This window comes from Lissotriton helveticus, chromosome 11 (genome assembly GCF_964261635.1).
Source record: "Lissotriton helveticus chromosome 11, aLisHel1.1, whole genome shotgun sequence".
In the NCBI taxonomy this organism is placed as follows: Eukaryota; Metazoa; Chordata; class Amphibia; order Caudata; family Salamandridae; genus Lissotriton; species Lissotriton helveticus.
The window spans coordinates 554,538,030-554,563,909 of NC_136072.1; the positions used below are offsets into that span (position 1 = coordinate 554,538,030).

Sequence of the window (25,880 nt, forward strand, 5' to 3'; positions counted from 1 at the left end):
GCTCTTTTGGCCAGAACTGTGGGCCCCAATGTGCCGCGCTGATACCAGGCAAGATGAGTTCCGTTTTCTCCGGATTTAATTTGAGCTGGTTAGAAATCATCCATTGTTGGATGTGGAGCATCACTGCCTGAAAATCAGATGCGGCATCAGGGGTGTCTAAAGGGAAGATGATCTGCATGTCATCTGCATAATTGAGGACAGTGCATTTCCAGTTTCTCAGTGAGTGGATTAGCGTCCGGAGGTATAAATTAAACAATAATGGTGAAAGGGAGGATCCCTGCGGTACTCCACAAGTGGTGGGCACCTGAGTTGCTGTGAAGGGGCCTAGGTGGACTGTTTGCACTCTGCCCGAGAGGAAGGACTTAATCCATGCTCGGGCGGGGCCCTGGATGCCCGCCTGTCCGACACGGTGGAGAAGGATGTCATGGTCCACCGTGTCGAACGCGGCCGAAAGATCCAGGAGAACCAGTGCCTGTGGGGACCCCCTATCAGCATTCTCCCGGAGAGTGTCAAGGACTTTCAGGATGACTGCTTCAGTGGAGTGCGCTGGGCTGAAACCTGCTTGGTTGGGTTCCAAGAAGCCCGAGCTCTCTATAAATGCAGACAGGCATGTGGTCACATGAGCCTCCAGGAGTTTAGAGGTGTAGGGCAGAAGGGAGATGGGCCGGTAATTAGCGGGGTTAGTGGGGTCGGCTCCCGTTTTTTTCAAGAGAGGGACAAGTATGGCCTCCTTGAACGCGCTGGGAACCATACCGGTGCTCGGGGAGGCGTTCAGGAGGGGAAGAATACTATCAGGTAAAGATGAGAAGACCGCTCTGAGGACTGGGGGAGGACAGCAGTCCTTAGGAGATCCTGATTTGATACGGGTAGTAAGTTCTAATAGAATACTGGGGGTAATGGCTGGAAACTGGGAGAGGGAGCAGGGATTGAGAGATGGGGAATCTAGTGGGCTGTCGGGGATGGGGGAAGAGATAGCATTCTTAATATCTGCAATTTTCTGGATAAAGAAGGTGTTCAGCGTATTGCAGGTTTCTTGGGTTGGAGCCTGAGTGGGGAGTACTCTGTGATCTGATGAGAAGTCATTCATAATTTTGAAGACTTCTTTAGATTTGTTGCGGGCTGAGTCAATTCTTTCAGAGATATGTGAGGCCTTTGCTTTGGTGATTGCGTTTTTGTATTCTTTACGGGCCCTCACGAACACTAGGCGGTCCGCATTAGAGTAACTACGCCTCCAATTGCGTTCTAATTGGCGTAGCTTCAATTTTAGTGCTTTGAGTTCCTCAGAGAACCAACTATGAGAATTACCGTGTCTGGTATGTGCTATCCCGCCCTCCATAGAGTCAATGCCTGATTCGAGGTCGATAGTGGGGCAGGTGTTGGCCACGAAGTCAAGGAACCCCTGGGAGTCATAGGAATTCCATTTGCGGCACAATCCACCAGGAAGGGTAGGGGCCTTAATCCTCCCTTTAATTGTGATAGTGACCTCTATCAAGTGATGGTCCGACCAGAGACAAGGAGAAATAATTGGACAGGATAGGACAAGGTTATGAGTCCAAATATGGTCAAGAATATGACCCTTAGTGTGGGTGGGTGAAGTAATGTGTTGCGTCAGATTAAGACTGGTCAGAATTTCGAATAATTCAGTAGCATGAGGCCCAGCTTGGACATCGTCAAACCAGTAGTTAAAATCACCAAATACGGCGATTCTAGTGTGATGAGTGAGCAGGCCAGCTACCTGTTCACTCAAAGAGAGGGGAAACGAGGGCATCGACAGGGGGGGGGACGATAAAGTAGTACAAAGGCGAGGGCACCGCCGTCAGTTTCCAAACTGATGACTATATTATCTACCCCAGGCAGAGTTAGCGACGCAGTGGTAAGAAATTTAAAAATTTTGTGTTTGATGGCCGCTACCCCTCCTCCGGGGCGGCTCAATGGTCGATTAACGTTAAGGATATAATAATCCGGGGGGAGGGCTGCCAGGACATCCGGGTGGGAGTCCGGGGTATGCCATGTCTCAGTTAGTAGCAAGACATCTGGTTTATCCGTGGTGAGCAGGATAAATAGGTCTAGCTGGTGTTTCACCATGGAGCGAGTATTAAGATAGAACACCCGAAGCTGTGTGTCGTTGCTTAATACCTGTAGGGATGTTTTCGGGCGAGAGCGGGTCGCTCCATGATCACTCCGGATACATGGGCTCGGTACATTTCGAGAGATCTCCAAATGTGCAATACGCTCCAGTGTGCCTGGCGGTAATGGGGGGTCAGAGGACTAAAACTCTCTAAGTGCCTTTGCTGGGTAGGTGATAAATTGACCAGGATTCCTGGCCCCTGTGCCCGGACGGGCTCAGACGGGCTTGCCTATGGCGCGCCTTCGGCGCGCCCGCTGCGCCCGTCCGCAGCGCCTCCGAGGTGAAGGTTCCATTTTATAGTGAACGAGGGCGGGAGGGTCCAAGCACTAGACTGCTCTCCCTGCTCCTGCTCCTCACCTAAGATGGTGGTCCCCCAGGCAGCCTTTGATCTGCTGCAGTGGGTAAGATCCGGGGAAGGTTACCGGCTGAATGAGCCCGATAATTTGTGGCACCGATTAATTTGGATAGGAGGATACACCGCTAGGGTCCGGCGGTAATTAGGCGGGAGAGTGACAAAAGTGAATTAAAAATACAAATTCTTATTCAAGGCGAGTTAAAATCCGGCGATTAAGACTACAACAGTTACACTCTGGCTGGTCCCGGCTTCCGCCTCAGGACGAATTAATCATCACACCACACACACAATCGCAATCATTGGAGTGAGGGTGAGAGTTTTATTTTATAGTGAACGAGGGCGGGAGGGAGGGTCCAAGCACTAGACTGCTCTCCCTGCTCCTGCTCCTCACCTAAGATGGCGGTCCCCCAGGCAGCCTTTGATCTGCTGCAGTGGGTAAGATCCGGGGAAGGTTACCGGCTGAATGAGCCCGATAATTTGTGGCACCGATTAATTTGGATAGGAGGATACACCGCTAGGGTCCGGCGGTAATTAGGCGGGAGAGTGACAAAAGTGAATTAAAAATACAAATTTGTATTCAAGGTGAGTTAAAATCCGGCGATTAAGACTACAACAGTTACACTTTGGCTGGTCCCGGCGTCCGCCTCAGGACGAATTAATCATCACACCACACACACAATCGCAATCATTGGAGTGAGGGTGAGAGTTTTTTTTTTTATAGTGAACGAGGGCGGGAGGGTCCAAGCACTAGACTGCTCTCCCTGCTCCTGCTCCTCACCTAAGATGGTGGTCCCCCAGGCAGCCTTTGATCTGCTGCAGTGGGTAAGATCCGGGGAAGGTTACCGGCTGAATGAGCCCGATAATTTGTGGCACCGGTTAATTTGGATAGGAGGATACACCGCTAGGGTCCGGCGGTAATTAGGCGGGAGAGTGACAAAAGTGAATTAAAAATACAAATTCGTATTCAAGGTGAGTTAAAATCCGGCGATTAAGACTACAACAGTTACACTCTGGCTGGACCCGGCTTCCGCCTCAGGACGAATTAATCATCACACCACACACACAATCGGAATCAAGATAGCCAGCGTGTGTTGCCATAGTATGAAGGCAGACCCTAGAGCGAGCTGTGAACACTGCCCTTTTAGTTACTGCATGGCAGGCAAGACACAGCCAAAGACAACAGGGCTCTCCTGCGGTCTACTTAATTCTAGATCAATGTGTAAACACAGACTAGATATCTACGATCTACTCGTAGAAAAAAAACTGGACCTCCTATTTCTTACGGAGACCTGGTTGGACTCCGATTCCGAGCCTGAAATTGTTGAGGCCCTTCCTACGGGTTACATGATTGTTAGGCTGGACAGGGCATCTGGTAGAGGTGGCGGGATAGCTATTGTGTTTAAACAACCGCTTAGCTGCCAACTGGAAACCGTCACCATAGCGGACAGTGAGGCAGGCGCATTCACAATTAGGGTCAGCCCGCACCTTACTGTGAAAGGACTTCTGGTCTACAGACCTCCTGGCCCACATGCATGTTTTGTTTCCAGCTTGCTGGAAGGTATAACGGAATCTGCCCTACGTAAAGATAAACTCCTCTTGTTGGGGGACCTCAATATGCACTTGGAGAATCCCCTCGACAGGGGGGCTGCAGACTTATGCCAGGAACTTCTGTCACTGCAACTAGGCCTGAATTCCAAGGCCCCCACCCATCAGCATGGTCATCTACTAGACCCAGTATTTGATAATTGGGGGGGAAGTTGAAGTGAGTTCCCTATCCCTATCCCCTGGACTGATCATTTTCTGGTTCCCTTTCTAATAAAGATCCCAGAACTCAGAGTCCTGGAGCAACATGTGTTAAATCACCCATGCCGCAAATGGGCTGGCTTTTCTCGGTTGAAGTTTAATGAAGCCCTGACCAAAGGAGGGCAGCTGGGGGGTGTCCATGTGGAAACAGCTTGTCGTAATCTAGAAAGACGCATAGTAGAAGCCCTTGACAGTGTAGCTCCTCTGCGTTTGAATATAACAGTGAGAGGATCTCAGAAATCGGCTCTTTGGTACAACGATGATCTGCGCCTGGCTAGGTCAGAATGTAAACGCTTAGAGAGGTTGTGGAGGGTTGCCTCTCTCAGTCAGGCCAAGTTGGAGTATCATAATAAGCGGAAAATTTATCATGGGCTAATTAGACGGGCCAAAGCCGCTTAAAGCACTGAAAGAATTGGGGCAGCAGGGAACTCCACGCAGGAACTATTTAAGATCTATAAGGAGATTTCTACATTGACATCGTCCACTATTCCTATGGATAGCTCCGAGGAATCCTGCGATCGTATCGCGGGGTTCTTTGCAAAGAAAGTGGAAAAAATATACTCTTCCTTTCCGGGAGCCAGGAAGCTAGGTGCAGAGTATGTGGAAGTGATGGGAGATGGTGGGGGAAACCGGAGGCTGGATATTTTTACCACTCCTCCCCCTGAGCTGCTTAGCAAGATATGCAGTTCCATAAAGTCTGGCTCACCCAGGGAACCGGCTTCACCAAAACTGCTAAGGGAGAGTATTGCTACTCTTGAGCCTTATATCAGGCACATCCTTGATGTATCCAAGGTGCCTGATGGCTAGATGCAGGCTGTGGTTCTTCCACTTCAGAAGAAGCCCAACATCAACATGGAGAAATTGGATAACCTCCGCCCTATCTCGCTGCTACCTTATTTAGCAAAAGTGGCCAAGAAGGATGTAAACCTACAACTTATGGCCTATGTGGAGGAAACCAATCTTCTCCATCCCACGCAGTTTGGTTTTCGGTCACTCCACAGAGTCGGCCTTACTTATGGCCACGGAGGCCATCCGGCAGGGTGTGGATGAGGGGCAGACAATGGCTCTCATCCATTCGGACCGAAGCGCCACCTTTGACACTGTAGCACATTACACCTTGCTGCAGTGTCTGAATAAGGGCGGTGTCTCAGGCGCGGCACTAAAATGGATACAATCATTTGACGGAACGCAGTTTCCAGGTCAGATTAGGTGCCCATTATTCTGGAGCTGTGAAGCTGGACCAGGGTGTCCCCCAGGGCTCTGCCCTGAGTCCCACCCTTTTTAACACCTTCAATGCTACAGGGTATTTTTCTCCTGTGCTGCAAATCGATATTTACCATTGTTCATGACAAGGTCAGCTCGTCATAAGCACAGCTCCAGTGGTACTGCATGACGAGCTGACCTTGTCATTAGCATAGAAGGGGTTAACTTGTACGTGTCCCCAGTGGCTAGCATAGTGGAGGACTTTGGAATACGGATTGCGTCATATGCCGATGACACGCAGCTGGTTGTCTCGTTATCGCGGGCGCCGGATCTTGCTGCATCCAACTTCAGAGCATGCATGCAGGAGCTCGCCTCCTGGATGGCCAACAACTGCCTGAAGTTGAACGGTAGCAAGACTGAGGTGCTCGTGGTGGGGGGAGGGCGGTCTGTGTGGTCGTCAGCATGGTGGCCTCCTTGCTTGGGCCCAGTCCCTATTCCGTGCCCCCAGGCTAAGAACCTGGTCGTATGGGTAGACTCGGACCTTTCATTTGAACCCCAGATTAGACGTGTGGTGGGAATGTGCTTCGGCGTCCTTAAGGGTCTACGCAAGACCATGGACCTTCTTCCTACTGAAGCTAGGAGGACGCTGTTCCACGCAGTTGTCACCTCACGTCTAGACTATGGCAACATATTGTATTTAGGTGCCACAGTTAAGAGTCTAGATCGACTCAGGTGCTGCAAAATGCGGTGGCCCGGCTGGTCCTTAGGTTTCCTAGAAGAGCCGCTTCTAAAAAAGCCTTGGACGCTTTTCATTGGCTTCCTGTCAGGAAGCGGATAGTGTTTAAGGCCCTTTGCATGTGCCACCGTATCATTCAAGGCACTGGGCCAAGGCACTTGCAGAATCTCATCACTTGTTACCGGCCTGTTCGATCTCTTAGATCTACCGGGACTGGCCTGGTGATGATTCCTAAAGTCAGGAAAGCCCGCATGGGTGGTAGATCTTTCCGGCTCTTGGCGGCCAGGAGTTGGAATCAACTCCCTACTGAGCTCCGGCTATAACCTTCTGAGTTGAGGTTCAGAAGAGTGCTTAAAACACACTTGTTCCTTCACTAATGGACCTAGGTACTTCTGTCTGGGAATAGGGCTCTCCATCTCTCACTTGCTACAGCGCGGGGACACGCCGGTGGGCGTAACCAGGCGCTTTATAAACCTCATTATTATTATTATAATGCAGCATAGACACTTTTTTAAATTCAAAACATTTTATTAGAAACCTTTTTCATAAAGCACATAGTAGCCTATGACAGGGTAGAAGAGGCATGCTTTATACACGGTGGACATGTAAAAGCACCAGAGTAACATGTTGTCAAGACTGTCAAGGTCTTCCAATATAAACTAAAATGCCTCAGGACAGAAAAGAACAGTATATATTTGTACGTTAAGAATATAATCGGTTGAGATTTACTGAAATCATGAACAAGGTGAATCATGTAAAACAACCAAAATACTAACAACACTGTAATGTACAGGGATAAGAACTAGAGCTAAGAAAAAAAGACAAAGAAACAGAAAGAGGAGAAGACCAGAAAGCATGTGGATCTGGGGAGGTAAGAGTGGTTCTACCAAACTGTATACATTTCACTGTATGTGATGTCTGTAGAGTATTTTCTCCAATGATCCATGGGATTACCCGCCACCATCATTTGTGCAGAGTTAGTACTCCTGATGTAAGTGACCCAGGCCCACCAAGTGTGGTAGGAAACATGATGCATTTTTTTTAACCAAAGAGGATAATCTTAATGGCTGTGAATACCCTAAGAATTAGTAGATTTGAGTATTCTGATCTGACCATAAGAAGTTATGTTTTGCCACTGCCACAATTATACGATGAAAAGTACACCAGATATTTGCTGATTCCTCGTAGGAGGAAAAACAGGAGGTATAAGCAAACAGGAGGACTCATGCTGCTGTCAGACCCCATAAATGGGGTTCTAGGGCAGGCTGGGGCCACTAGGCCCCAACCATCATGGTAGAGGTTCTTTGTCAGTGGTGCCCGAGTGAACATCCTACTAAGGCTCTGCAAATTGAGCAAAGTGAAATATTCTCAGACTTTTGGGTTAGTGGGGGTGGGGACATGGAGTCACAAGATTTTCACAAGAAGTCGTCTGAGGTACTCCAGCTCATCACTCAACAATAAACAAGCAACTAAGAGAGAATACTCCAATGTCTAATAGAGGACTCTTTTCAGTGCTGTTTGGCTGGAATACCAGATGCCGGAATGAGAATACTATAACTACATGCAATCAGACGCACCCTAGTGTCCCACATTAAGAAGGGCACTCTGCTTGTCGAAGCATCCACGTTGGAAAACAGTGCACTGGGAGAGCTCCGCAAAACAGTTTTTTTGACTTGCAAAAAAGTAATGAATAACTTGAACTCACCTGATGTTCTGTGGATACTGCAGAAAAGGTGTGAGGTACATGTGGAAGATATGGAGGAGGGAAAATATGGAGGAGACGGAATGTGAAGAGGAGTTGGGCGCTCCAAGGGAGATTGCAATATGCTCAAGCTTCCGACTAATAAAGCTGCATATATTACACTGGTCAAACTACTCCGGGACGACACAGGGCAATGGGCAGAACTGACAGTGATGGTTGCCTTAGGGTTGTACAAAACAAGGATCCTTTCTTCACACATTATGGTCTTTTCCCAAGATAAAGCATTATTGGATGGGAAATAAGGGATCTTACAGGTCAGATGCGGATAGTCCAAACAAGTGCACCACCAAAAGATGTATTGAATATATAGGGAATCGAACGGATTCCCAAGTACTGTCCAAACTGTGGGTAAACCTGAAATGGACATTGCAAAGCGAAACATAGCCAGACAATGGGTAGTAGAGAGTCAACCAGTTCTTGGTGCATGTTAACAAAAAGCTAATCTACGAAAAATGCAGAGACTGCCTGAAGAAATGGACTAAGATTTGGGTGGGGTGGTAAACCCATCTTGGACTGAATGAGTTGCAATAACCAGAGAGGTAAGTAGTCCAGGTGGCTAAAGAACACATGATAATAGAATCATTCAGTTTGTGGTGTGGTGGGCAAATAGTATCACTGTTATAGTCCTGAGATGGAAATTGGTACTGTGGAAGTCTGTAGTGGCAAACAGTTGTTTTATATGTTGCTGTAACCAATAAAAAGAATGTATATTAAAAAAACTATACAATGTGCAGTCCTTGTCGTTTAGAACAAGAAAACACTTTAAATCACATAGTAGTGCTAAAATCTACACAATCAGATTTGTCATACAAGTTACTGTCCCTCAATGCAATCTATCTTTGTGGCAGAACATCTCCTAATTCTCTTACTAGTACTTCCCAGGTGACACTATCTGCTGGGTCAGGTAAAGTGTGAATCAAGCACAGGTGAAAACTTTTTTCCGCCTCACACGTCAAATGTGCACGCAGTTCAAGTCTTACCCAGTTCAGTCAACTGGTTAGGCAACAACTGAGTGAGAAAGCACTGGCTGCCATCACTCACAGTCATGCTAGCCAGTGACTCAAAAGACTGACCTCCTTCCCCCACCATGTAGCGAGTGGGGAACATGTTTGAATGACACAATAACAGACAAATTGACAAGTAGTGTTGACTGAAAGACCCTGCAAGTATATTACACATATAATTTGTCAAACCGAAAGGCTTCCGCTAAAACTGGATCTAATAAAAGAATTCATTAACATGAAGAATGTAATGCTTTGCCTGCATGCATTTACTTTAAACAACTTGGCAACGGTTGATGTTGTGCACACTCTAAATAACAGCATACCCGATTGGCTTTGTTGGTCTCTTAATTACCACTGTAAATGCAGGTCTTATCACCCTTCTGAAACACCTATAAGCCTGTCAGGAAACCAGAGAGGAGTCTCTCCTGACTTACAGAACTGAGACAGGTCTCCTTGGAACCCACTTACCAAGTCACACCACTCACGGGAAAGGGTGTAGTATTCCAGGAACCTGCACTAATTCAAACAATTGATGCTGTTTAAAAGTTACTGGCACAATGACACAAGATAAATATGAACAATTGTTACTTACCTGTAAACAGGTGGTTCTCCAGTATTGGTGTCTTTCATGGATTCATATGCTTGAATATCCCCCGTCGTCGAAGTGGGAGTCCCACGGTAAATAAAATAGCAATAATGCTAAAGATATATATATATATATGAAAAAACATAAAACATAATAAAGGAGAGGAAATACAACTGAAAACCTCTAAAACGATTCCTACATAGGAATGCATGGTAAAGAGAAAAACTATTTGTAACACATTAGAGTCATTATGTTAGTCCAAATTACAGCCAATCAGGCGCTAGCACCCTCTAGAACAGTGGTTCCCAAACTTTGGACTCCTAAGGACCCCCACTGAGTCACCACTGGAAGCCGGGGACCCCCAAGCAATTTGTATGATTTAAATTTCAACCATTAAAACAGTAATTCGGAAAAAATAAACACGCGTGCACACAAAACAAATACTCGAATTACTAAGGATTTTAGGGGCATTTTTAGAAGCCCCAATCTCCATGGTAACATCACTTTTTTGCAACGTTCCTGTGGCGATAGAGGCTTTGCCTTATTTACAAGGCAGCGTTAAGCCACTTAACATGGCTAAACGCTGCCTTGTAAATAAGGTCCCCTGTCACACAATGCCTAGTGTGAAAGGGGTGGGCAGTGGGTGTTGCGGTGGGCGTTCCACCGCAACACCCATTGATTTTGACGCTGTCCCCTATGTACAAGGGCAGCATAAATAGGAGGTAGCGCCAAAATTAAGCCAAGGAAAACCAGGTCTTAACTTGGCAAAACAAGGAGAAATCCTTTATTTCTCCTCGTTTTTGCTTTTTGAATGTGTGCTGCTTTGTGCAGCACACATTGAAAAAGCAAAACACCTTGGATTGTTTATGTTCAGGAAGGTGACCCTTCCTGCACATAAACAATCTTTTAAAAAAATGCAATTTTGTAACTTTCATGAGGGCTGCATTAAGCAGCACACATGGAAGTGACAAAACGGAATTTTAAAATTGAAGCAGGACCTTCCTGCACTGCATTCACACGGGGAACATCCTTTACAACGCAACTTTTACCACGCAGTGCCTTTACGACGCAACTTTTACAACGCAAACCATCACAACGCATTGCGCTGGGGGGGCGCTCTAGGATAGGGAATAGGTTTCATTTACTATCCAACACCTTCCCTACTATCCACGGGGACTGGAGTTGGAATAGTAAATTAAACTATTCACTATCCAGCGCCCAAAAGCACTATGCGTTGTAAAGGCATGCGTTGTAAGAACAGCGTTGTAAAGGCATGCGATGTAAACGCATGCGTTGTAATGTCATACATCCCATTCACACACCCTCGCACTATGGTGCAAGGGTTTGCCATTGGTGCTACACTGCTAAGTGTAGCGCCAGCACAAGGGGAAACGCAGGGCTGCACCATATTCTTGTAAATATGGTGCAGCCCGGTGTTTCCGAAGTGGCGGAGCGTGTCGTTAAGCCAAGGAGGCTAACGGCACGCTCTGCCACTTCTGTTGTAAATATCCTCCTTAGTATTTTATATTCAAAGATTTGCAAAAAACAAAACATTTTAATGGGAAAGTTGGTGCTGCATCTCAGTGACTTACTTTTAAATGGTTGGTTTTATTTCGCAGTACAAGGCTCCTGCTCCTGCTAGGGCCAAACTGGAAACCCAAAGCAGCCCTGGCAAATGTTTTCAGATCAGTCGCCATACGGTGCACACCAAGTGCAGTGAGTGAGCCTGACCACTACAAAGGGGGCTTTGGGAGGCTCTCCCTCCAAGAAATTTAGGAAACATTGTCGCAGTCTAAAACACATATATCATTATATATTAAATTGTATTGGTTTTTAACGCATAGTAAATGAAGACCCTACTATATACCAGGATACGACATTCTTCTTCAATGATTCCCTTATTATCATCCTTCAGCAGTGCCTCTCATCTCTCCATAGCCCCTCTGTCACATGTATTTCATTTGTTTTATAGTATCTCTCATACCATTGTACGATGTCGGAGCACTTTACATTACAAACATATAGAGACAATGAATCATACGTGTAAATCAGTGTATAGAAAATGTTACACAAGGCAAAGGGTACTACAATGTGTAGGATTCATGTCATTCATACTAGTAGGCATTTTTAAAGAGTGCTTGATCCGGAGAAGCGCAAACTTGGGATTCAGAACATCAGCCAGTGGTTAGCATTGACTTTCAAAAAATAAAAATGGATTTCCGCCCATATAAACCTTTTTAGCAGCATCAGGATAATGAAAGACTGGGAAAAAACATAAGTTACTAACTTGAACCATGCAGTTTGCAAGCAGCTCTTTGATGACAGTTTATAGGGTCACTGTGCTCGATTACGATTGCCACTTATGAACTGCAGAGTAACAAAAAAATCTGTGACAAAAGCAGCAACCCACTGACCAATGCACATAAAACACTGGGGCATATTACCAAGCAATAGCGATAATTATCGCTATTGCTTGGTTAGAGACAAACTTTTACCGCTGAGCTGCGGCGATTTTTATCGCACATAAACCTTGGTATTACCAAGGTTTATCGCAAATGTGATAAAAAACGGCCGCAATGCATGATTATCGCTGAAAAGTCAGCGATATTCATGCATTACCGAGCTAATGCTCTTAGCCATGTTATCCACCTCCCATTGGATAACATGGCTAAGAACTGCACATGGCAGGTGTTAGCTTTTGGAGATATTCGCGCTTAGCGCGAATATCTCCAAAAGTTGGTAATAGGAGATAGCGATGTTAGCGACTGTTTCCAGTCGCTAACATCTTGGCACGCCCACTTTGCATGTCATTAGTGATAAATATCACTGACATGCCCAAGATGGTCGCTATCTCCTACTAGCTGTCGCTAACTGGTGTTAGCGACAGCTAGGTAATAGGGAGATAATTTTATCTCCGCTTTCTTGGCTTTTAAAGACAAAAATATGGACAGTAAACGTCAGTTCCTTAGATGTCACCCTACCATATGCCCCACCTTTTTTTTTTAAATGCATGGTACACGTTCTTTGCACCCTCTGTTCTATGCTACGTTAGATAACTCAAAGCTGCAACTGGACAACCCTCTCATCTCTCCAGCAGGTGCATTAATCACTGGCTTTATTTTGACACTTTTAATGTTGCTCTAAAACTGCTAATCAGCCAAGGAACTTTGGAGTGCTTTTGAAACTGCCTCTTGCGGACCCCCTGGGAATGTGTCACGGACCCCTGGGGGCCCGCGGACCACAGTTTGGGAAACACTGCTCTAGAACCTTCTCCTCAGAAGCTCAAGCCCTCAGATTTTCATAGCACCAAAGTGACCAAGAGTGTATGAGGAGAAGAGAGCCTCTGAGGGGAGGAGGGTGGGTCGCATGTGAATCTATGAAAGACACCAATACTGGAGAACTACCTGTTTACAGGTAAGTAACAATTTTTCTTCTCCAGTATTAGGGGTGTCTTTCATAGATTCACATGCTTGAATAGAATAGAAAGCAGTAACCTCCGAGAGCTGAGATTGCAAAGCACATGTGGCAAGCAAGACAGTAATAATAATAATAATACAGTCATGTAAAACATCATAGCAATCACAGCAAAAAGAGCAAGGAGGGGGGAACAGAGGCTCACCTTAATGGAAAAGATGGCAAAGCACTGCCTGTCCCACAGCGGTATCCGCTTCATTGATGGCATCCAAACAGTAATGCTTGGGGAAGGTGTGCCTGCTGGACCATGTCGCTGCACAGCAGATCTGATGAAGAGGCACACCAGCAAACAAGGCGGAGGATGAAGACATTGCCCTCGTAGAATGAGCCCTCACTGAAGACTGCAATGGTTTGCCAGCTTGTAAATGGCAGAAGGTAATGGCTGAAGAAAGCCAACGGGCAATTGTTGGCTTGGAAACTGGATGCCCCTTACGCAGTCGTCCGTAAGCAATGAACAGTTGATCGGACTTGCGGAAGGAGGCAGTTCTGGCAATGTAGAATTTAAGGCATCGTTTGATGTCCAAAGAATGTAAGCGCTGTTCCGCCGGAGAGCTCGGGTCCGGAAAGAAAGTTCGTAGGAACACAGGCTCATTTAGATGAAAATCCGTAGGCACTTTAGGTAGGAAAGAGGGGTTGGTGCGAAGTGCCACTCGTTAGGTTTGAACTGTAGATAAGGCGGTTTTACAGTAAAAGAGTGAAGGTCGCCGACGCGACGAGAAGAAGTCAAAGCTAAAAGCAACGCAACTCTCCAGGTGAGGAATTTGATATCCGCCTTATGGATAGGCTCAAATGGTGACTTCATAAGTTGAGATAAGACAACATTGAGGTGCCAAGATGGAGGAGGGCGCCGAACAGGTGGGAACTTGCGGAAGAGCCCTTTAAAGAATTGCTTTAGGATTCTGGATGAACAGAGGGAAGAAGAACCATCATGTCGAAAACGAGATATTGCAGCTAGGAAAACTCTCAGGGTAGCAAGTGAAAGTCCTGACTGAGCGAGACTTAAGAAGAACGGAAGAAGCTGCTCCGGAGTGGAATGGATGGGGTGGACATTCGCTGCCGCGCACCAATGACAAATTCTCTTCCACTTGAGTTTGTAAGTTTTGATGGTAGACGGAGCCCTAGCCTGAGCAAAGATATCTCTGCACTCCTGAGATATGTTCAAGTTTGCAAATTCAAGGTGCTCAGGTTCCATGCCGACAACTGGAGCGTGGAGGGGTCCGGATGGCACACTTGGCCCCTGTCCATCGTTAGGAGGTCTGGACAAGGTCGCAGAGGGATGGGCTCGCACTGGGACAGCAGAAGCAGTTCCAAAAACCATGCCTGCCTGGGCCAACGAGGTGAGATCAATATGATGTGGCAGGGCTCTCTCCGCATCTTCCACAGCACCCGCGGTACTAGCGGAATCGGCGGAAAAGCGTAAGCGAATAGATCGCACCAATTGATCAAAAGGGCATTCCCGCACGACCCGGGGTGGGGATGCCAACTTGCGCAAGACGGGCATTTCCGATTCTCCGGTGAAGCAAAGAGGTCTAGAGCTGGGTGACCCCATCGGTGGAACACCAGATCCAGAGTCGGTTGGTGCAGTTCCCATTTGTGCGTTGAGGAAGTGGACCTGCTCAGAGAGTCTGCCAGGATGTTGGACACGCCCGGCAGATGGACAGCTGTCAAGGTGATCTGATGTTGGAGAGCCCACTCCCAGATCGACTGAGCCAAGCGAGACAGATGTGGAGACTTGGTTCCTCCCTGTTTGTTCACGTAGTGCATGCTGGTGGTGTTGTCTGTTTGGATAAGCACTAACTCCCCGTGAACTACAGGTAGGAACGATTTGAGCGCAAGGAAGATCACCATCAACTCTAGCCTGTTGAATTGCCACTTGCGTAGGGGCGGAGTCCACTTGCCCTTGATGGATAGGCCTTGGAGGTGAGCGCCCCACCCCTCTAGAGAGGCGTCCGTCGTGAGCGTGAGATCTGGTGCGTGAGCGAGAAACGACGTTCCCGTCTCCAAATTGGTTGGCCACGCCCACCAAAGCAAGCTTTCTCATGCGGGCCGTGACCGCGACTAGGTCGTTGAAAGACCCGGAGACCTGACGCCACTGTAAGTCCAGTTCCTCCTGAATGGGACGGGTTCCCAATCTGCAATTTGGGATCAGTGCGATACAAGAAGATGCCATTCCCAAAAATGACTTTAACGTCCGAACAGAAACGGACTGTTTTCTGCGAATGAGGGAGACCAGAAGAAGGATCTTCTGTCGCCACTCCTGCGAGACGAACGCTTTTGAAAGTTTCGTGTCTAGGATCGCTCCCAAGAAGTTTCTCGTTTGCAGAGGCGCAAACTGTGACTTTTCGACGTTGATGGTCAACCCCAGGGATTGAAACACCTGCTGGCAGAGACGAGTGTCCTGACATAGTTGATGGTGGGTTCGAGACTTGAGGAGGCAATCGTCCAAATATGGAAAGATTTGAACACCCTGGAGACGCAGGTGAGCCACCACGGGGGCCAGTACTTTTGTGAACACAAGAGGAGCTGATCGCAGCCCGAAGGGCAGGACCTTGAACTGATAGTGCATTTGTCCCACTTTGAAACGCAGGTACTGGCGATGTTGTTGGAGAATTGGGACATGAAAGTACGCGTCTTGAAGGTCTATGGTGGTCATAAAATCCTCGCTGGATAGAAGACGCAGGATTTCCAGTAATGTCGGCATGCAGAAAGATTGGCACTTTAGGAACTGGTTGAGAGCCCTCAAATCCAGAATGGGTCGGCAATCTCCGGTCTTCTTGAGTATGAGGAAGAATCAAGAGTAAAACCCTTCTCCCCTCTGATGTTTCGGGACCACTTCGACTGCCCCTTTTAAAACAAGAAGACGGACTTGATGGTAAAGCTCCTCGAGGTGTGGAGGAGGTGGGCCAAAAGGTGGAGTACGAGAAGGAATCTCGACGAATTCTAAGGTATGACCCCGCCGTACAATGTCCAAAACCCAGCGGTCCGAGGTGATGGAGGACCACTGAGAATAAAACAGAGAGATTCGACCTCCAACACTTTGGGGATGGCAAAAGTCATTGGCGCTTAGGAGTGGAGCCACGATAGGAGGACTTTCCCCGATAGGGTCTGGAGGGCTGCTGACGAGTCTGCTGAGTGGAAGTGTAACGCTGGTTTCCCTGATTGTAGGAGCGGTATTGTTGCCCTCCTCGAAAATTGGAAGAAGTGCCGCGTCCGTGCGCACCTCGAAAGGACTGCTTCCGGAATTGCAATGTGCCCAAAGACTTTGCCGTATCAGTGTCTTTCTTAATGGACTCCAGTGCATCATCGATGTGGGAACCGAAGAGCGATTCACCATCATACGGCATATCCAGTATTTTGGATTGGACTTCCTGCCGGAAAGAGGTGGATTTTAACCAACCCTGGCGTTGGAGGGCAGCTGCACTGGCAAGCAGACGGAAACCTGTATTCGCAATATCGACTGCACAGTCGATCATTTCTTCCGAAGCTCTCTGTCCATCATGAAGAATCTGCTGGGCGTCCGCCCTGGAAGCTTCCGGTATAAGATCCATTAATGCAGAGATGTCTGACCACATCTGCCGGTCATAGCGTTCCAAAATGGCCATGGCATTGGCCGCACGGACAGAAGTAGAAGCCATGGTTGAAAACTTGCGGCCAATAGCGTCTAGGCGTCGACCCTCTCTATCTGGAGGTGCGGTGATTTGAGACGCTGGGTTCCGGGCTCGACGCTGTGCAGCTTGAGTGACTACTGAGTCCGGCTTAGGGTGAGAAATCAAGCATGCCGGAGAAACAGTTGGGGCCTTGTATTTTTTCTCAAGGCGCGGAATTTGAGCAGGTAACGAGTTTGGAGCGTGCATAAGTTTAATTCCTTCCTTCCAAACAAAATCGATGATTGGTATGGTGTGGACCTGCTTATAAGGTTTGTCCTTAAAATCGTAGAGGAAACAGTCTTCCTCACGTTGCGATCTAGGCAACTTGAAACGCTGTGCCGCTTTGTCCATTAGTAGATGAAAACTGGCGATATCTACAGGAGGTGATTCACCAGAGTTTCCTGGCTGAGGTGAGGACGTCTGCGCCCTATAATCGTCCCACTCTGCCATATCCTGGTCGCCTGCATCTTCGTCCGAATTGTCAGGGACCTCTCCGTCTTCACGTTCTGGGACCGCCTCATCATACGCATCGTGCGGATAAACAGTAGTATGGATCCTGATAGACGTCTGTACCTGAGACGAAGTTGTAGGTGGCAACGTTGGCGGAAGAGATGGTCGTGGCAGTGCAACAGCAGCAGGGGATGGTAGGGGAGTACCTTGTGGCGTTGCTGGAAAGCGACGGTTGTAATCGTCCAACATATGTTGGAGATTGGAGATTAGTGTTAAAGGTATCGTAGCCATAGGCACTTGGACCAACTGCTCCTCAGGTTGAGACTCTTGGTCTCCGCCGTCTTCGTCAGTGTCCGAGTCTTGACATTTTATAATCAAGTCAGAGGGGGCTATGGGCTGCCCCAAACGGGTCACCCTCATTTTCCGAGTCACTCTCCTGCTCGGAGGTAGTGGCGACCATTGGAGAAGGTGGTTGCAGCTATGAATCAGGAATCTGTTGGCACGGAGCCTTTTTGCGACGATGGGTGGAATCAGCTCCTGAAGTCTGCAAAGGCACCAAAAGCAATGAGGAAAATGAAACTGGTGCCACCGTCGACGGCGCCGTCGATGGAACTGATTTTGCTGTCGACGAGGATGATTTTGAAGAACTCATCGTTGACGGAGTCGTCGACGGAGTCGTCGACGGGCGATCCATCGTAGACGGAGTCGTCGGCGGTGTAGTCGTCGACGGCACGTGCGTCGACGGTGTAGTCGTCGACGCAGGCAGAACCTCCGTAGACGGAGTCTTCATCGACGGGCTGTGGTCGACGGAGTCTTGGTCGACGGGACCTTGGTCGACGGAGTCGTCGACGACGACGAAGATTTCTTGGAGACTTTCGTCGACGAGTATTCTTTCTTTTTCGTCGACGAGGTGATGGGAATCGTCGACGGGACAGGCTTGGAAGGCAGAGAAACTCTCGTCGACGTGTATGCGGTCGGCGAGACCGTCGTCGACGAAGTGAAAGCTGACGCCATCGTCAGCGTCGTCGTCGAGGATGCAGTCAGTGCGGTTCTCGTCGTCGGGACGCTCGTAGACGGTCCCGTCGACGACAGAATTCAGATGCGTGGAAACACCCCGAGAGGCAGAAGAAGACGCCTGAGAGCCAGGTCTCGTGGGCGTAGTGGTAGTAGGAGTGGCAGTAGACACCACAGAAGCCATAGGCAGGGCCAGCTTCTGCTTTTTGAGGAAAGGAGATGGAAAGTCCTGAACACTACCACGCTTAGAGGCAGAAGAAGGAACAGATTGAAAACTTTCTGCATCTGACAGGGCAGAATCTTTGTCCTTTAGACGTTGAAGCCAAAGGAGAAGACGGCTTTCTCTGTCCTTAAGAGTCTTAGTAGAAAACGTTCTACAGAACCTGCAGCTGCCAGCCTCATGATCTGGGTATAAACAATAAATACACTTCTGGTGGGGGTTCTTTTCAAAAAGGCGCAGCTTCCCACAAGAAGAGCAAGGTCTGAACAAAGACTTCTTACTTGACATGTTGAGAAAAGTCTGGAACTAGAAGATTAAAGGTGAAAACTGAGCAGAGCTCAGGGAGACTCCCTTCACACGACGTGCGGTAGAAAATCTGAGGGCTTGAGCTTCTGAGGAGAAGGTTCTAGAGGGTGCTAGCGCCTGATTGGCTGTAATTTGGACTAACATAATGACTGACTCTAATGTGTTACAAATAGTTTTTCTCTTTACCATGCATTCCTGTGTAGGAATCGTTTTAGAGGTTTTCAGTTGTATTTCCTCTCCTTTATTATGTATTATGTTTTTTTATATATATATATATATATATATATATATATATATATATATATATATATATATATATATATATATATATATATATATATATATATATATATATATATATATATCTTTAGCATTATTGCTATTTTATTTACCGTGGGTCTCCCACTTCGACGACGGGGAATATTCAAGCATGTGAATCTAAGAAAGACACCCCTAATACTGGAGAAATAGACAATTTCCAATAAAACCCTTCTATCACTTCCAAAGTCATAGATCAGCTGTCCTCTAGTCAGACTGGAGAGGCACTTTTTGGCTAAGTATGATCAATGTGTGTTAACTGACTCATTCTTGGACAGCTGTTCAGGGTAGCACCAACCACATTTGGATATTAATGAAATTTCTAAAACAAAGTAAAATAAGACTTCTTGAACACAACGTGCACCCAAAGAACACGTGCACATTTTCATATTCTCTCTGTCATCTGCGCATACGACACTCATGACTTTTCTCATACAATCTGTCCGCTGATGTTAAAATTCTGTAGACATCGTAACTAGCCCCTAGAAGTTGTTTTTCTTTCAATACCACTTGCTTGGATACAAACTGTGATTCGTGAATTTTTTAAGAAAAAAATAAAATAAAATTAACATTTACCACAAAAGATTAACCACTAAATGTTCATATTCAGAAACAGCTTACCTCTTGAAGCTCTTCCAGCTTTGGGATTTTGTGTGCTCTGTGTTCTTTTAAAGGAGAACATTCAACCTTACTTTCTTTTTTTCTCTTTTCTTTTCTCTTTTCATGTCGTCTTTTGATGTACTCAGTTGACTGCACTTCTTTTAAAAGATCCCCACATAGAGAGGATTCAAACAGTTCCTTCCCATTTAAAATAGTTTTAGTTATTTTTAGTTTTATTTCGGGAGAACCAGTCTTTTTAGGAATCATTGTTTGTGTCAAAAAAGATGGAGGCGAAGAGGATGTCAGCTGCTGTGGGCAAGGTTTTTCAGCAAGTTCGTGGGCTTTAATATTTGAATTTTCAGTGTAGTAATATTCAGAAGGACTAAAGTTCCTAATGGCACCATATCCATTGGACGATCCATTGGGATACTGGAATGTCTGGTATTTGGCCTGAGGTTCAAACACGTTGCTTCCTGGTGAGTAACCATTTGTGATAGGAGTAAGATCATCTGTTGTGGGTGTTGGGTAGTTAAAGCCTTGCTGCAACCCTGTGTCATACGGTGTATGTCCGCCATCCTCACCAAAGTCACTGCTGGCATCATATGCTTCATCCTGGCGGATGTTGGCGGAGTCAATCAGTTGAGGGGGTTGCTGGATTGTGTTTCCCATGATCCCGTGCATGAAAGAGAAGGAGAAATCCATTGTTCTGCTCCAGCATCCTTAGCTTTCTCTTTCTCGCATAGGGCCTGAAACAGAAACATTAAAACCATACAATTACAATAAGACTGAGCAGAACAAGAAAAACTATCTATGCACAATACACATTTGATCAGAGCCAGTCCTTTTTCTATGACCTTGAAACCTTCATCATAAAATCTTGTTCCCTAGGGTGCAGATTTTCAAAAGTCAATGTCAAAATAAGTAAATAAAAATACAGAGGAGTAACCTTGAAGAAAAGCTTACTTACTTTGGAACTATCCTTCTGCTGGATCTGATTTATCCAACAGATTCTTCATCATAAACCCTTCTCACTGTGAAGACTGGATCCAAAATATTTGGAGCTATCCCATTTCACTGGGGCCAGGTAGCCCTGCTGCAGCACCAGCCACAGATTTATACAACACCACAAATGAAGTGGCAAAATAGGCCCAAGCAGATATAAACTGCAGTCAGTAACATCAGTTTCACCAAAATAGGAACAGACAGAAAATAAAATACTTACTAATGTAAACTTAATCAAAAAAAAGTGTTTCCTAATAATTAGGAAAGGTTAAATAAGAGGAATGAAATTAAGCTTTAAGGAATGTGTATGATGGATCATGTCCATCAGAAAAGAACATTACAATAGTGAAGTTGTTTGTCTAAAGGATACTTATTTCTGCATATATTCCTTTTTGTGAACCACTTCCAAAGTAGCATCATAAATGTAGCGGATTAGGCAATCAATTTAGTTGTTGACTACATAACACCAAAGCAGTGCCCCTGCCAAACTGGAATGCAATCTTTGCATTTGAATCAAGGCAATATTGATTGCTAAAAAATCAATAGTGCTGGTTTCGATACATGAAGTAACCCTTCTAGAAGAAAACGTCTTACTATGAGCTAAAAAGAGAAATAAAACTGGCATCTATCAAGAAAACTCCCCACGGCAGACCCATGAAAGAAGGATTCTTGTTTCGAGGAAGAAAAATAAACGCAAAAATTACATCCCTGTATCCCTTTGTTGTACCTACATATGGCCCTTCTGTGAGAAAGAAACAGCTAAGTGTTTAACAGCAGCAATGTTGCTCGATAATGGGTCAAGATCACGGAGTAAATTGCATTAACCTGCTGACAAATGTCATCTCTTTAAACGAACTAACTGGACTAGCACCTTAAAACTCAGAAGGGCATCAGGTTTTAAAGTGCAAGCAGCAAACTTGCTGTTCAACCTCTAAGCATACATTTTTCCGGTGCCAAAGTACCAGTTAATCTGGACTACTGAGGCTGCAGATTTGCCCTTACAGGTGTCAGAAGAGCTATATGCTGAGCCCCTGAAAGGCCAGGTACTAGAAACCCCTAACCCTATTCTTATGCAATAAGAATTACCAAAGCTGAAAGTTTTCTTACTTTTTGTTTCATGCCTGGAATGAGAGAAAAGAAAGGCAGTAGAGGGACAAGGTTAGGGATATAATATTGATTGAGAATATATACTCCAGAGAAAAATCTCTCAGGGAATCCAGAGTATAGAATAGGTTACATTTTCTATTCAATTTTATGTCAAAAGTAAATTGCTACAAAGTTGAGTTGCCATTCACAGTTCAACACAAGTAGTCTGCTGAGGGTTGCTGCTCTTACATTCATAGCCCTTGCTAAATGACATGCTGATATACCCCTTATATCCCAATGCTATAGCAGAAAGCTTGGTCACTTTTGATATTTTGGTTGAGTTGGTTCTATTTTCTTCTTCTACAACATGGTTAAGGTAATACTTATGATTCTGAAATTGTTCTTTCCTTAGCACCTTAAGAAAGCTTTTAGACGCAAAGTGTACAACTATTAACTCTAAGAGGTTTACGTGGGAATCTTCTCTCCTGGATCATAGTGGCCATAATTTGAGCAATCTCTGAAATGGGCTTATCATCCCAACAGAAATGCAGCGGTCACTATGGTTAACCATGAAGGGGAAGAGCTTAATATTTCTCTGGAGAAAATATTCTTAAAGTGTCCAACATTGCTGCAACTGAGCCAAATAATTGGATAGTCATCTTTTCCAACTGATGAACACAGTATGTATTCCACCAGTACAGTACATAAAGAACAATGGTTAAGGGTAGTGACTGATGCTTATGTTGCCAAATTGGGGCCTTTAACTTGCTATGTAAAGTGCAGTCGAACGTCAATATGAGGTGCTGAATACACACCCCAGCTAAATGTACTATATATTGCGTACTCACATGTGTCAAGATGCCAACGATTCTACTTATTATTTTTACCATGTCTGATGATTGCTGCTATGAATTGTTTTTGTGACTTACTGGTTTAAAAACTAATTTTAAAAAAGAAAAGAAAAAAATACAATGGTTAGGGGTATCGTATACAACTGCGCTTGAGATGTTCCAAATTTCTTCAATGACAAAAGAATTAGCAATTAGAGCATAAATCACATATTCTGTTATAAGTGTGTATTAAATTTCACTGTTTTAAAAAAATAACACAAATCTTCCCAAGAGTGGGAATTCCCGGTCGTGGACAGGGTCCTGAATTACCCTACTGAATTTGACTCAGAAGTTATGAGCACCAGTTCATGCAAAAAAAAAAGTGAACAATTTACATAGGAAAATCTGAACGATCAGGTAACGGTTATGAAATCCTCGTCTTTGGTGGTGGCCATATATATATATATATATAACTTGGGTGTAAACCTTAGAAGCAGTGGCCAGATCTGAGGACAGGAACAAAACTAAAAGTATTCATGCCCTACAGGATACGTTTGAAACCTCCCAGGGCCTGCTCAAACAGGAAAGTGTGATTCTAGTACATTATCCAGTCACTAATCTGAAGTGCTTGAAAAATTTACCAACGGATGACAATTTTAAAATTCCTAAAGAAAATGTTAAAGTTTCAAGATAAAGGATCAGGCAAACCTTTCCCTTTTTCTTGGAGATTGTAAAGCATTCGTAGTAGCACCATTTCTTCTCCTTGGAGCAAGACTGCTCTCTAATTTCCCTTTTGTAGGTCCACTATTTTTTGCATCAAAATATTTGTTTGCGCTTTAAGGGGAACAAGGACAGACAGTTGGTGGTGGTCTGCAAAATGGTAAGGAATATCTTTGTCAAATGTCTGCAGGAACTAATTGCCCAAAGTAATCTCCCTCCAGCTGTGCAAGAAATTTGTCACTCAGCCTCCCACAGGCATCTCATGGTGACACTTTAGTTTTCACAGCGGTTTTTGGCGACGGCATTCATAGAGAAGTAGGTGTGTTCTTGTTTCAATGCTCCAGAAAAGTAAAAAAAGAAAAAAAAAAGAGAATGGGTGGGCATAGGACAAACCAAAGGACCAGTTTTTGTTGATATTGCTGTTGGCACAAACTCGCTCAGAAAATGATATCTTGAGGAAAGACCTGCTGCCAATCAAACAGAATATTTTCCCACATGGCTTCCTCAGTTCCAGAGAAAACAGTTATTGCCTCCACAGAATTCAGCATGAAACATCCGGTATGTTTTAACTGTTACCTATGTCTTTACCATTGTGCAGGAATGAAAAATACAACAGAGGTAATTGCAAAAGCTTGGTATAACATAAGGCATGCAATAAGGTACGCTTTCAAGGCAAAACTACCTGAAACAACCTTGAACTAATCCAAGGTATCTATTCTATTTAACATCATATATGGGGAAGCTGTAGGGAAAATAATTCATTGCATGTGCAAAGGTCTTCATCTACACTGTAGAAATGAAAATAATCAGTTAGAAAAGCCAAGAGGTTCCGCTATTGGGAACTAGTACCGGGTGCATGATATTTTATTTATGATTCATTAAAATCTTTACAATTTGCAACAGTAGTCCATAAAAATCTACAAATTGTGGTTCATTTAAAAAAAATTAAAAAAATAAGAAAACAAAAAAGAAGGAAGGACGGAAGGAAACTTGAAAAAAGAAACAGCCAACATTTAAAAACTAGTAAGCCTATGTTGAGGAAGTAGTAGCATTAAATTGAGGGCAAAACAGTGCCGTAAAGTGCATTAATCACAGTTAAAACACTGGGTGTAATTGTCCAGAGGTCAGCTAGTGCAACCATCCTGGAATGATTAGCTGCCTGAATAAACAGTCTTCTGCTGACAAAGATATTAAGTGCTTAGAGTACTAATTTTCTTGCTAGAAAGAGGCAGCAACTGTACAACATACAAGTCCAGAGGAGACAGAGAAGGGTGGCATGGTAGTTCGGCCACTAAGGGACATCAATCTGGCCTCGGAGGTACGAACAGGGAGCAGCTGGAAACCAGGTTGTCAGAGTCTTTGCCAGGCAATTCAGGCACAATGAATTTTTAATAGCTAGCCATCTACAGGGACGGTTATCTCTGGAAGTGACTTGCCACTGTTATTCGCCAATTCTATAAAGGTTTGTGTGAGGCTTCTGTATTTGCCAAATTTTGCGAATCCCATCGGTTCTGCGAGTGTGAACACCAACTTTGTAGCCTCATCACATGTGCGTGTTCCATGATTGAGAAAAAGAGGTTTCAGCAATCTGTGGCGTGGTAGCAGAAGTGATGATCAACAACATAAAAGGTGACAGTAGGACTTATACTTGTAGTCAGAGAGTCTACAGTTGATAATTTGTGTGTGCCAGCCACCTCGGATTTACTTCTTTGCTTTGTAGACCCATTAGATTTACGAACATGATTAGTTTGAGACAGCCTTTACAGAGAGAACTGAAGCGATACGGTTAAGGTCTGAGGCAAACCGGCTGTGCACCGATGTATGACTGCCCTACCATTTGTAGTAGTCTTGATTTATTGAGTTTTTCCATATCACTTGCCTTTGCTGGAGTTTTTGTTTGTGTTTTCCGCACGCCTTTAATGGTGGCACACGAAAGTTGAGGATGGTTTAGTGCTGTATGATCAATCTGCAGAGTAACAATTAAGCGTTGACGATATTGCGACAAGGAATTCCCATCTTGGGCAAAAACTAAATGGAGGATGGCTTTCATGGTATTGGGAAGCGCTTTTTTTTACCCTATAGTAATAGTTGACAAAGGACACCATCAAAGCCCACGTTTGAGCCTCTAGTCCGAATTCCAGCCTTGGGAACTATCAGCTTTGCCTTTTGACAACGCTGTACAGCATTCAGCATGATGCTTTGCAGCACTGCCAAAAGAAAAAAAAACAAAGGTGGTGAGGGGTGCAATGTGGTGACAAAACAATGGGGAGTGGGAAGGAAGAGGGGCTAAGCAACAGTCAAGGGAGCGCAACATGAGAGCGGGGAAACAAACACAAATAAGAAAAGCAACTAGAAGTATGGCAGGAGTGGGGAGTTGGTCAGGGGGTGGGGGAGGTGCCACTTGGAGAGCTTGCAAACTGACGGAGACTGTAATACGGACCACTGGGGTGTCGCATATCTGATGGGTGCTGAAGAAACACACAGGGGAGACAGCTGGAAAACACACCAACCCTCAATGAGTGCTTAACAAGAATAAATTAGCTACCCATAAAGGAGCAGTTGAATGACAGAAACCACCCAATCATAGAGATGTTTAAGGGGCTATGTTCCAAGGGAAGGACAAACAAAAAAAATGG

General features: G+C 45.4%; 1 protein-coding gene across 4 annotated transcripts in view; it reads right to left on the reverse strand.

Moving 5' to 3' along the window:
- Positions 1-25,880, reverse strand: part of NSD3 (nuclear receptor binding SET domain protein 3) — a 1,711,795-nt gene that overhangs the window by 1,619,454 nt on the left and 66,461 nt on the right. For all 4 annotated transcript variants that reach the window (XM_078666314.1, XM_078666313.1, XM_078666315.1 and 1 more), the window contains exon 2: positions 19,628-20,352. In XM_078666314.1, coding sequence (XP_078522440.1) covers positions 19,628-20,308 — 681 coding nt within the window. In that variant the 5' untranslated portion in view covers positions 20,309-20,352. The remainder of the gene's footprint in view (positions 1-19,627; positions 20,353-25,880) is intronic.